The 13,249-nt window shown below is 38.4% G+C and overlaps 1 protein-coding gene across 1 annotated transcript in view; it reads right to left on the minus strand.

Annotated features, from left to right (window-relative positions):
- Nucleotides 1-13,249, minus strand: part of stx (ubiquitin-like domain-containing protein stuxnet) — a 66,399-nt gene that overhangs the window by 6,351 nt on the left and 46,799 nt on the right. Inside the window, exon 3 of the mRNA XM_089476087.1 lies at nucleotides 476-2,500. Coding sequence (XP_089332213.1) covers nucleotides 476-2,500 — 2,025 coding nt within the window. The remainder of the gene's footprint in view (nucleotides 1-475; nucleotides 2,501-13,249) is intronic.

The raw sequence follows: 13,249 nt of genomic DNA on the forward strand, positions 1-13,249 counted from the left end.
ATACTAGGGACTTGTGCTTTGGCAAATACATGCATATCTATGTTATATTCATAATCTGAAAGTTTCATGAAGATAGTGTGTGCATATATATGCGAATAATGATTGAAATATCATTTACTCGCAGGGTTCAGGGGATCTCGTAGGCGAGCAATCTCGACTAGAGCTTTCTTACTTGTTTTGAATAATCTTCCCGATCTGGACTTTATTTGGAGTGAATCAGGTACATTTTATAAGCTGGTAACGTATTCCACGGAAATACCTGCATTATTCTTCGTGACCGATTGATTTATTAAAGATTTGACCTGATCATGTGGGTTGCCTATAATTTATCAAAAACTATGATCAAATAATTACTATTAATTACGAGGATACGAAAAATAACATATAGAATTAAAATACTTTTTTTTTATATATATTTATGCCGCTTATACAATTTTAGCGTCTTCTCTAAAAATGTATATAATTTATTGCTTACCAATTTGCTACGCACGTTATGATGTAGAGCGACGGGCACTGATGTTGGCGCTGCAGTTTTGGCCGCACCGGCGTTGCCACAAGAAGTATTAATGGAGCTGGAAATTGTCGAGCCATTGTTGCTGCTACTGCTGTTGCTGTTGCTGCTGCTAATGCTGGAGTTACTGTTCATGCTGGTGTTGCTACTGGATGGTGCCTCAAAACTGATACGCGCACCACGACTGTATTGGGGCGTGGCACTTAACAGATCGTTAAGTATATGTATTACCGTTGATATGTCGCGCTTTGGCCGGCCAAAGCGATCCTGTAGCGCCGGATTTAAAGTGCCTGAGAATGTGCCAGAGTAGATGCCCTTGCCGTGATTCTTCATCGATTCAATGACAGCGCCGGAGCCACTTTTGCGTGGTGTTTCTTCACCGCCCCCAATGCCGGCGCCAACACCCATGTTTCCACCGCCAGACAAGTCAATCTTATTAGTGAAAACCTCTTTCGAGAGCTTCCGCAAAGTCTGGGTCAGATTACGCGATGCTTCGGCAAGAGTTACGCCGGCATCGTCTAACTCAGCGGTGCTGCTAGTGCGGGTGGTCCCAACCGCATCTGCAATTGGGGTTCCACTTTTCGCGAGAGTTGCCTCTTGAGACTTGAGCCTTGCGGCTGCCGCTAGTGCGGCATGATGATAATGGTGTTGATGATGGTGGTGGTGATGGTGGTGTCTATGCTTGGAGCGTGTAACGGTAATCGGATTATTGACCGTCTTACGTAACGAATTGTCCACAACACAGCCGGACCCGGAGTTGGAGACAGTACCAGAACAAACAGATGTACGACTGAAAGCTCCAATATTGAGATTGGGTAAAGTTCTTGAAGCAGCTATTGCTGGTGGTGGTGTTGAAGTTGGTGATGATGTTGGTGGTGATGGTGGCGGTGGTGCTGGTGTTGTTGTTGTTGTGGTTGTTGTTGGCGGTGGTGTTGAAGCTACTATAGATTTTGTATCTTCAGATGCCGCTGATGCTGTTGCCAGGCGTGTGCACAAGCACGAGGTGAGCTTTGCGGCTATCGGATCCTGATGGCAGCCACCACTAGTACAACTGGTTGGCGATGCACGGCCAACAATACTGGGAGGTAAGGAGCTGGTACTGTTAGAGTCATGGGCAATGTGTATGTTCTTGATGGCTGTCGTTTTGATGGGAGACGAAACGAGATTGGAGAGCGACTTGATTGGAGATTGCTCCAATAACGGCTTTAATTGTGCCGTTGATGGTTGCCTGGACATCTGGCTAGTTACAGCGGCAGCGGCCGCAGCTGCAGCCCGTGGTGCTATACTCTTCACAATATTATGCAGACTCTCGTAGTCGCGCTTGCTAAGGAACGAGCTGAGATCGGAGGTCTTAATGGCATGGTGTCCGCGACCATTTCCGGCCGTAGTGCCACTCAAGCTGCTGCTACTGTTGTCGCTGTCACTGCTGATGGTAGTGGTTTCGGTGGTGGTGCTCCTTCTGCTTTTGTTGTTACCTGAGCGCTCCAGATCGAGCTTTCGTAGGTGTGTGCCAGCGCTACCGGCGGCCATCGCCGTGGCATTGTGATGCTGATGATGATGATGGCGGTGATGGCTATGGCTGTGGTGCAGACTCGGATGCTGATGGCTATGCACATGCCCGTTGCTAATGCGTCCGCTGCCCAGTCTATGGCTGGAGGAACGGGTGCGCGCATGCGACAAATGGGAGTCCACGCTACTGCTTGGATAAATGCAGCCCAGGGCTCCGCTTGATGCTGAATGGGAAGAGCTAGTACTGCCACTACAGCCGCCAACAGAGCTATTACCGCCCACCACAGGTGGCAGGGCAGCCGTTGAGGCAGTAGTGCCGCCAGCAGGATTAACAGTACTCAGTTGCAACTGAATAAGCATCATGTGATCACCCAGACGCATACTAAGATTGAGTGGAGTCTTGCCACTGAGAAAATCATTCACCTGCGAGTCGTTAAGGGATTCCAGCGCTTGCATAACGGTATTCTCCGGACGCTGTGCCTAAAGAGAACGAGAGAAAAATGATTTTAAATTAATATGTTTTATAATTTATAGATATGAATTATAAACAAGTAAGAAGGCTCCAGTCGAGACTGCTCGACTAGGAGAACAATGCACTTCTTTCACGCACACATGCATACACACGCATCCACACGCACGTGTAATGACGCGCACGTGCTGACTGAGGGCCATATTATGAGAATTTATTAGTTGAATAATTTATCTTGTTAATGAACTATTTTAATGAAACTTCCAGAGCGTGATCATATAATTAAATTGTGTGTACGTTCCAAAGCACAAGTCTCTAGTACTCGAAATTCATTTTTTACAAATTCGGGGCGAAATCTTCGTATCGATCAACTGTATATACATAGTAAATTTGGAGTCCCTAGGTTTAAAAACCTTCAGATTAGGCAGAAAAAACTAAATCGATTTTCGATTATTCTCGATAAAAAAATATCGGATGAATTATCGAAAAAATAGTATCAACTTGTACTGCGTACGCTCGTGTGTACCGTATACATACATATACATGCCAAATTTCAGCTCTCTAGATCTTACAACTTCTGAGATCGACGCACTCATACGGACGGACGGAGGCAGGACGGACGGACGAACGGACAGACGGACTATATCTATAGGACTATATCGACTCAGCTCGTCGTGCTGATCAAGAATATATATAATTTATGGTGTCTGCGATGATTCCTTCTGCCTGTTACATAATTTTCACAAAACCATTATACCTTGATTTCAATGGTTTTCTTAAAATGTATGTAGCAGGAAGAAGGAGGCATGTCAGACCCTAGAGGCAACGAGCTGAGTCGATTTGGCCCTATCCGTCTTTCCATCTGTCCGTATGTATGAACGCGTCGATCTCCGTATATATAGCCCGCATATCGAATTTATCACCAAATTTGGAGACTCTAGCTCTAAACATGAGGGAGATACAATTTTATAACTGTTTTTCAATAAGGGTTTTTATCGATAACAAATACCGGGATGAGTTATCGATTTTCGGAGATAAACTCGATGTGGGCGCTATATATACGGACATTTAAAAAAAAATTTTAATAAAAAAAAAATAAGAAAGCTCTAGTCGAGACTGCCCGACTACGAGATTCCTTGAGCCCTTCGAGCAATAGCTGTTGCAATCATTTCATTTTCACAAGACATACCCACATACACACACACGCATACACACAAGCATACACACACACACATATACACACACACGCACACACAAGCACCCACGCCTAAACACGCATGGGCTGCAGTGGTGGCTTACTATGGGAACTTAATTGTTCAATAACTTTTCTTGTGGATGTACTTTCTTCTTGAAACTTTTTAATATTATTATTATGATTAATAACCTAATATCATTTCAAAACATTTCCAAGGGCTGACTGCCGTAGTGGAAGGCTTTGAATACCTGCAAGTTTCACTTTAAAATGGTCTGGAAAGAAGCACGCGAAGTGTCAAGGGCGTTGTTGTTGATAGTTATACAACTTATTTTTAAGTTTCCCACCAAAAGCCCAACAGCTGTTGTTGTTCAGCCTACTAAGGTCACCTGACGTCGCTGTCGCGATTCTTCGCCCGCGGCGCACGCAACTTACGTCATGCAACAGCAGCTTTTGCAACGTGTCGTCAATCGTCAAAATCGAAACTTTAAAAACCAGCAACAATATGAAAAGCGGTCAAATTTGTAATTTATTAGTGCTCTGTCAATTGTTTTTGTTTTTTTTTTATTAAGGATAATCACGCGCTCTGCTGACTGCGCAGTTAGCAGCGACTGCGCTTGAGATGCGCTGCAGTGCACTATGGGAAAAAAGTACGATATTTTGGCATTAATACAATTTTTTTGTTGTCTCAAACCGCTAAACAAATATTTTTTTCCAATTCTAAATTCATTAGATAGAATCAAAATAGTGCTGCAAATCCATCGATGGAAATATCGATAGTATCGATGGACTTTCTTTTGTTAGATAGATCGATGGAATTTTCTCGATGTCGATAGATCGCTACAGACGCCAAGCCACAAGTAAGTTCATACGTTGATACTCAAATTATTATTAAAATTAGAATCTATTTTACACAAACAATTTGATTTATTTTTTAACATATAGCACATAGATACCTAATTACCACATTATTTAATTGTTGGCGGTTCCTCCACGGAAAATGCAAAAATTTTTGATCCCATCTGGTAAGATTCATATAATTAATAGCAAACACGTTTTTTCTAATTGTATATATAAAACGAGCGGGAACACATCAAATATGCAAGAGCATTTAAAGCGTGCACATAATGGATCTCACGATAATTAATTTCAGTTTTAAGCTCAAGACTTTTGTGAAAGATAGTCAAGCTTTGTTTTTTAATTTTAAGTTAAATTTTAAGACTTATTAATTACAGTCGAACTTTTTGTTTTTTAGTTATAAGATAAATATGAACTAAAGTTTATTTTTAGGATAGACTGTTTTGTTATGAACTGGAATACAAATATTATTTTTATGAATTAAGACAAAAAATCATGAATTGTTTTGAACTTACTAAGTGTAAATGTTTATAAAGTTGATTTTTTTCTATGAATTTTCAATAATTTTGAATGATGGAGCTATTTTCGATGGAACCATCGATACTATCGATATTTTAGTCCATCGGACTCAAACAAAATCGATGGACGGTCCATCGATGGTTTTGCAGCACTAAATCAAAATATTTTTGTTAAATTTTTGGGGACTTCCCCTATTATTTGATAATTTTACAAAGTCAGCTGATTCAGCGCTGCATTGCAATGTGAAAAAGCGCGCCAAATAGATCGCAACTTTTTAGCTGTATAAAATTTATTTGTTAATCGCATAATTGTGTTCTGTGGAGTATAACTTTAACAGTCCTCGCTAGGCCTCGGCAGTTTTAGCTGAGGGTAATTAACTAAACCATATACTATAAGGACCCATTAATAACTTTTGCCCGTTTTTGCCCCTTTTCCCGAAAATTGACATGTTGTAGTTGCGCTTGAGTTTAGACGCTCAGTGCTGCTGGAAATTTGGAGATGCAACAACCGCCAAAACGACGCTGTAATATCTTTTATTGCCGAATCTTTTAAAACAATGTGAACGAAGATCTTGAAAAAATTATCCAAAAAGAAGTCGAGGAATTTATTCACTATATAAAATAATGTTTGTTGAAATGCAATAGAATGTTAGATCGATTTAAAGTTAAACATTCTACTTGGCTTGATGGCAATGTTGTAATTGCGTTTGGTGAGCACGAGACGTCTCCAAATAAAGCTGGACGTAAATATTTAAATTATGAAAATGCAGGATGTCGTTTAAAAAGAAAGTTAGCATCAGAGCTTGCGTCAAAGGAAAATTACGAAACTCGGCTCTTAATACATCTGAAGCCAGAAATAAAATATACAAGAATGACAGAAGATCTCATGCAAGAAAATGCAGCAGATTGAATAACATAACTGATGTTTTCAACAGAGCATTAGACTCTTCGGATCCTCTATTATCAAGCCTCTGCCTAAATGAACGCCAAAAATTAAATAAAACAAGTAAGAAGGCTCCAGTCGAGACTGCTCGACTAGGAGATACCCTGAACCCTCCAAACTGATATTCTAATCATTCTGGACTTCTTTTATGCACACATACATACACATGCACGTATAAGCACGCGCTTTGCAAACTGCGCAGCTAGCAGCGGCTGCGCTTGGGCTGCACTGCAGTGTGGGCAATATAACGAGAATTTATTTGTTGAATAATTTCTTTTGTAGACATACGATCTTAATGAAACTTTTAGAGCGTAATCATATGGCTTAAATGTGTGTACATTTCAAAGCACAAGTCTCTAGTACTTGAAATGCGTTTTTTACAAATTGGGGGCGAAGGGGGCGTGGTATCCAAAATCTGTAAATTACAAAATCTTTGTATCCATTAACTTTATATACAACGCAAATTTGAAGTCTCCAGGTCTAAAAGTGTTCAAAATAAGCTGAAAAAACATTGTCGATTTTTCGATTATTCTCGATAAAAAAGTTATCGGATGAGTTATCGAAAAAATAAAGCAAACTTGTACTGCCTATGGTATACACGAGTATGCTTGCCAAATTTCAGCTCTCTAGCTCTTATATCTTCTGAGATCCTTTTGCTCATACGGACGGACGGACGGACGGACGGACGGACGGACGGACGGACGGACAGACGGACAGGGCTATATCGACTCAGCTCGTCGTCCTGATCAAGAATATATATACTTTATGGGGTCTGCGATGATTCCTTCTGCCTGTTACATACTTTTCACAAAACCATTATACCCTGATTTCCCATTTTCAATGGGTTCAGGGTATAAAAAGGAATATTCCGACTGAAGTCGTTGCACTATTTGAATCTCCCGATCATATTTTGAAAAATCATGAAGGTGATTCAAGTGACGAATGGACAGAAGACGAGGATATTGCATTTGATATTGAATTAGAAGAAGAATGAGACTAATTTTAGTTCAACAATATGAAAATATGAAAAGAACTGTCAAATTCATACCAACGGCAAAAAATATCAAAGAAAACAAGTAAGAAAACTCTAGTCGAGAGTGCTCGACTAGATACTACCCTGAACCCAACAAATAAAAATGCCCATTTAGTATGGCGGAAATTTCAATTTCGATGTATTTAAAAATATAAATAAAATACCAAACTCATTTAATTTTTTTAATTTTTTTATTTTATAAGGAACACTTTATTTTATATCAGTATTTACACAAGTGTGAGTGATTTACATGAGAAAGTTAAGAGTACAGGCCATAAACCTTTTCTGCTTAAATGTTAATATTATTTGTTCAGGAAATTTAATTACATTTAGAAACATTATTTTTGAAGGAAAAGTATAAACAAAAACCTCGTAAATCTCATTTAATAAAATATAAAAATGTTTTGAAACAATTAAAAAAAATTAACATCAGTTGCATCGATCGGGATTCGAACCGCGACTTCTCGATCGAGCGTCACGCTGCTAACACACTAGGCCACCTCACTCCTGCTAGTGGCGCTGGCAAAACTCAAATAGATTCACTGCTGCAGCGCCATCTACCAAAACTAAACGAAACTAACTGCTGATGTGATTCTAAGAATCTGCTAGAATAACCAAACTATTAAAAACGCACATAAAGTATAGTTAAAATTTCAATTTCGGTGTATTTAAAAATATAAATTAAATAGAAAACGTATTTATGAAAATATAAAAATATTTTGAAACAATTAAAAAAAATTAACATCAGTGTTGCACCGATCGGGATTCGAACCGCGACTTCTTGATCGAGCGTCATCCAGCTAACACACTAGGCCACCCCACTCCTGCTGGTGGCGCTGGCAAAACTCAAATAGATTCACTGCTGCTGCGCCATCTACCAAAACTAAACGAAACTAACAGCTGATGTGATGTTTTTGTTGTAGCTGCTGCACGTGCGTTTGTTAATTGGCCAAATATTTGATTATTTTTTATTAATTTTTGACTCAACGGAATTTAATGAAACTTTCAGCATATGATCTACATATTATATTGAATATTTGAGAAATTTAAAAAAAAAGAAAAATCATTCACAATTAGCGATAGAGGCATCTGATTTGAACTTGAATGTTTTTACTCGATAAAAACATAACGGGACGATTTTTCGAATTTTAAAAGCAAACTCGACGTCCGCGCTGTATATACGGTCATTTAAAAAAAAAAATTCAAGTCTCTAGCTCTTATATCTTCGGAAATCGACGCGTTCAAACATACGGACAGACGGACAGACGGACAGACAGACAGACGGACAGGGCCAAATCGACTCAGCTCGTCGCCCTGATCAAGAATATATATACTTTGTGGGGTCTGCCACGCCTCCTTCTGCCTGTTACATACATTTCAACAAAACCATTATACCCTGATTTCCCATTTTCAATGGGTTCAGGGTATAAAAATTATAGGGGTCAAATTGAAAAAACCAAAAAAATCCGAAATTAAATTAAAGTCTGAAGAGCATCCACAAAAAATTTCATATCTCTAGCTCATTATTTGGAATTAATGCCAAAAAAAAATGGGATTTTTTCCCATAGTGCAGTGTGGGCAATACTATGATAATTTATTTGTTGAATAATTTCTTTTGTAGACATACAATCTTAATGAAACTTTCAGAGCGTAATTATATGGTAATAATGTGTGTACATTCCGTAGCACAAGTCTCTAGTACTTGAAATGCGTTTTTTACAAATTGGAGGCGATGGGGGCGTGGTATCCAAAATCTGTAAATTACAAAATCTTTGTATCCATTATCTTTACATACAACGCAAATTTGAAGTCTCCGGGTCTAAAAGTCTTTTTCGATCCTTCTCGATAAAAAAGTTATCGGATAAGTTATCGAAAAAATAAGATAAACTTGAACTGCCTATTGTATACACGAGTATGCATGCCAATTTCAGCTCTCTAGCTCTAATATTTTCTGAGATCGACGCACACATACGGATGGACGGACGGACGAACGGATAGACGGACAGGGCTATATCGACTCAGCTCGTCGTGCTGATCAAGAACATATATACTTTATGGGGTCTGCGATGACTCCTTCTGTCCGTTACATACTTTTCACAAAACCATTATACCCTGATTTCCCATTTTCAATGAGTTCAGGGTATAACAATGTAAAAACGAGATAGTTATGTATATATATAGTGCTTGTGAATGAAAAATGCGTTTTATGAGAACATTAAGAAACGTATCTTCTAGGCGAGCACTGCGAAAAGAGTTTTCCTAATTATAATAATTCAGCTTGATCATATTTCAGTTCATGTGCACTTCGCTTTGTTTGGCCTACATTTTGTACTTATTGGAATCTGCACGTGCTCAATGGTATTTGATTTTATTTAATGATGAGGGCATGTGCTTCCTAATCATTAAAATACTTTTATAGAAAACCTTATAGAAGAACAATTAAGAAAGCTCTAGTCGAGACTGCTCGACTATGACATCCCTTGAACCCTTCGAGCAACAACTGTATTAATCATTTTTCGCGCCTTTCTGCTTACACAAGAAACACACACATACGCATAGGCTGGATGAATTATAACAAAAATCGAAATTCTACAAAGTACATATTAATCTACATTTGAAACTTGTAGGTATAATTTTTTTATTGATTTTCGATAAGGTTTTTAAGCGTTAAAAAAATACCGGAAAGAGTTATCGATTTTTGGAGATAAACTCGATAAACTGCTCGTCATCACTTACTTAGCTTACGTGCGTTGTAGCTGTAAAACTCTTGAAGATACATTTTTATACGATTTACCACGAATCCAAAGGGCGGAGATATATCCGCCATAGCTCGTGATCTAGGGTGGTCGACGCGGAGCTACATACCAAATTTCAGCTTTCTAGCTCTTCAATTAATATGATTCCTGGTATATCGGAAAATGCATTTTCTGATTTGCCACGCCCATAGTGGGCGGATCGGGAAAATTTTAACACTTTATAAATCGGAGATATACACAAGTGTGTTCCAAATTTCGTCTCTAGCTTCAATAGCGCCGAAATATATTGCGTTCATACGAACAGACTGACGGACAGCAAGACTGACAGTGCACAAAACCAATATACTAATTTACTTTCGTGATTGAGTATAAGAATGAGCAGAGCGCCACGTCACACATAAAGACACACACACACACTCTGAAAGAAGTATTAATATTCTTCTATTATAAGGTTTGCAAATTGCGCGACAACAGCCAGAGACCAAACAAGCGACCTGACAATAAATGTATGTATGTATGTAAATTTGTATTTTCATTAATAGGTGACAAAAATTTCTTAGTATACACACGTACATATACATATGTATACAAGTACCACACTAGCGAATTAAAGACGATATTCAAATTTTGAAGTTAACCAAGCAAAACATGGAAGAACTGTAACTGATAATGTATATAGTACATTAAGTTTTTGACACTTGATGGCAATGCATATAAACAGGGTATATTCCCAAAAAAAATTTAACCATTCAGTAACAGCTGGCCATTAATCTGTTTCGTTGTCTTGTGCTAAATTTTTTGTTTCTATTTTTCAATCCATATTTCGCTTATATTCGATCGTTTTTTCGTTTATGCTCTTCTTCGCATCATAACCAAAAAAATTGTGCAGACACGTCTCGCTCTGAGCGTCACTCTCTGTTTTCTTTAGCATCTGTTTCGCTCAGACGCAATGCGATGACTCATTCGTGTGACGCTCTCACATGAGTGTCGCGTAAAACTAACACGATTTTCCCTCACACAAAGCCTCTCAGCAAAAAACACTTTGACTAAAAAACTCAGCAGAAAATGTTTTTGCCTTCGTGTGCATGTAAATACACGCATACATACATACAAAAAGAACGCAGCAATCGCGCATGATTACCCATACAAACGCAACTTACCGTTTGCTTCATTTAACTCAAGCAAATGATCAGTGTTTGACTTGAGGAAACGAAAACAGAAATAACTGTCTCCCTCAGAGCGCGAGCGAGCTAAGCCAGACGCAACAAAAACAGTTTCTGTCTGAGTCCCTGAACCCATTGAAAATGGGAAATCAGGGTATAATGGTTTTGTGAAAAGTATGTAACAGGCAGAAGGAATCATCGCAGACCCCATAAAGTATATATATTCTTGATCAGGACGACGAGCTGAGTCGATATAGCCCTGTCCGTCTGTCCGTCCGTATGAACAAAAGAATCTCAGAAGATATAAGAGCTAGAAAGCTGAAATTTGGCATGCATACTCGTGTATACCATAAGCAGTACGAGTTTGCTTTATTTTTCCGATAACTCATCCGATAACTTATTTATCGAGAATAATCGAAAAATCGGCATTGTTTTTTCAGCCTAATTTGAACACTTTTAGACCTGGAGACTTCAAATTTGCGTTGTATATAAAGATAATGGATACAAAGATTTTGTAATTTACAGATTTTGGATACCACACCCCCTTCGCCATCAATTTGTAAAAAAATTTTCATTTCAAGTACTAGAGACTTGTGCTACGGAATGTACACACATTATTACCATATAATTACGCTCTGAAAGTTTCATTAAGATTGTATGTCTACAAAAGAAATTATTCAACAAATAAATTATCATAGTATTGCCCACACTGCACTATGGGAAAAAATCCCATTTTTTTTGGCATTAATTCCAAATAATGAGCTAGAGATATGAAATTTTTTGTGGATGCTCTTCAGACTTTAATTTAATTTCGGATTTTTTTGGTTTTTTCAATTTGACCCCTATAATTTTTATACCCTGAACCCATTGAAAATGGGAAATCAGGGTATAATGGTTTTGTTGAAATGTATGTAACAGGCAGAAGGAGGCGTGGCAGACCCCACAAAGTATATATATTCTTGATCAGGGCGACGAGCTGAGTCGATTTGGCCCTGTCCGTCTGTCTGTCTGTCCGTCTGTCCGTCTGTCCGTCCGTCCGTCTGTCCGTCTGTCCGTATGTATGAACGCGTCGATTTCAGAAGATATAAGAGCTAGAGACTTCAAATTTTTTTTAAAATGTCCGTAATTACAGCGCGCATATCAAGTTTATCATTGAAAATCGATAACTCATCCCGATCTTTTTTATCGATAAAAAACCTTATCGAAAACTAGTTATAAAATTATATCTTCTACACCTTTATTGCTAGAGTCTCCAAGTTTTAATGTATGCTTATATGCAATTTATACAATTTCGGTTTTTGTTAAAATTTACCCCCCACCCTTAAATTCACCCCCTCACCCTCACTTCTGTAAAAAGCGTATTTCAAATACTAGAGACTTGTGCTTTGGCAATTACATGCATATCCATGTTATAATCATAATCTGAAAGTTTCATGAAGATCGTACGTCCAAAAAAAAAAAAAAAAAAAAGTTATTAAGCAATTAAGTTCGTGCGTGTGCGTGTTTCTTGTGTAAGCTGAAAGACGCGAAAAATTATTGAAATAGCTATTACTCCAAGGGTTCAGGGGATCTCGTAGTCGAGCAGTCTCGACTAGAGCTTTCTTACTTGTTATTATTATTATTGTTATCATATTTTGCCCTTTGTCTGCGCTGCTTTTGGGGTTTAGTCGTCTTCCGTTGAAGGAAATTCAGCAAAGCATTCAGTGTGGGACACTCTGAAGACAACTCCCACTCATTACAGCTGAATTGCCAAAAAAGTAAATGATTATACATATATATGCTATGTTCTATGCTAATGCCGAGATTATCCATATGACTAAAAATGGTTGTTTATTGTTTCATCTGACCATATTAATAGTTTCAAGTCATATGGACAATTCTAACATTGGCTTAAAGCTCCCACAGTCCAGTCTGTTGACTGTAACAGTACAGTAAGGCAAACTGTCAAGCGCGGTGGCTGCTCTGTTTTGGTTTAGCGGAGAATAAACAAGTATTTTCCTGGACTCTTGGTTTTAATCGATGGAATAACGTTTCATGAGCAATACCTGATCACTTTACAAAAGAATTTGGGAGAATTAAGTGAACATATGGGTTTTACTACTGAAAAATGCAGTCATTGTTCTGTTCTCAAACAACACGTCTAATTTGGTCAAAAAGTGGATAATATGGCAAGGATTCAAGACCCTGAAGTGTCCTGAATATTCTTCAGATATGAATATCATTGAATATATATGAAGTCATGTAAATTCGCAGCTTGCAAATTATGGGTGACTCCAAGTAGAATGAAAGAGCTGTGG

Source organism: Drosophila arizonae, chromosome X (assembly GCF_054131065.1).
Source record: "Drosophila arizonae isolate 15081-1271.41 chromosome X, UAZ_ARI_1.0, whole genome shotgun sequence".
Taxonomy (NCBI): domain Eukaryota; kingdom Metazoa; phylum Arthropoda; class Insecta; order Diptera; family Drosophilidae; genus Drosophila; species Drosophila arizonae.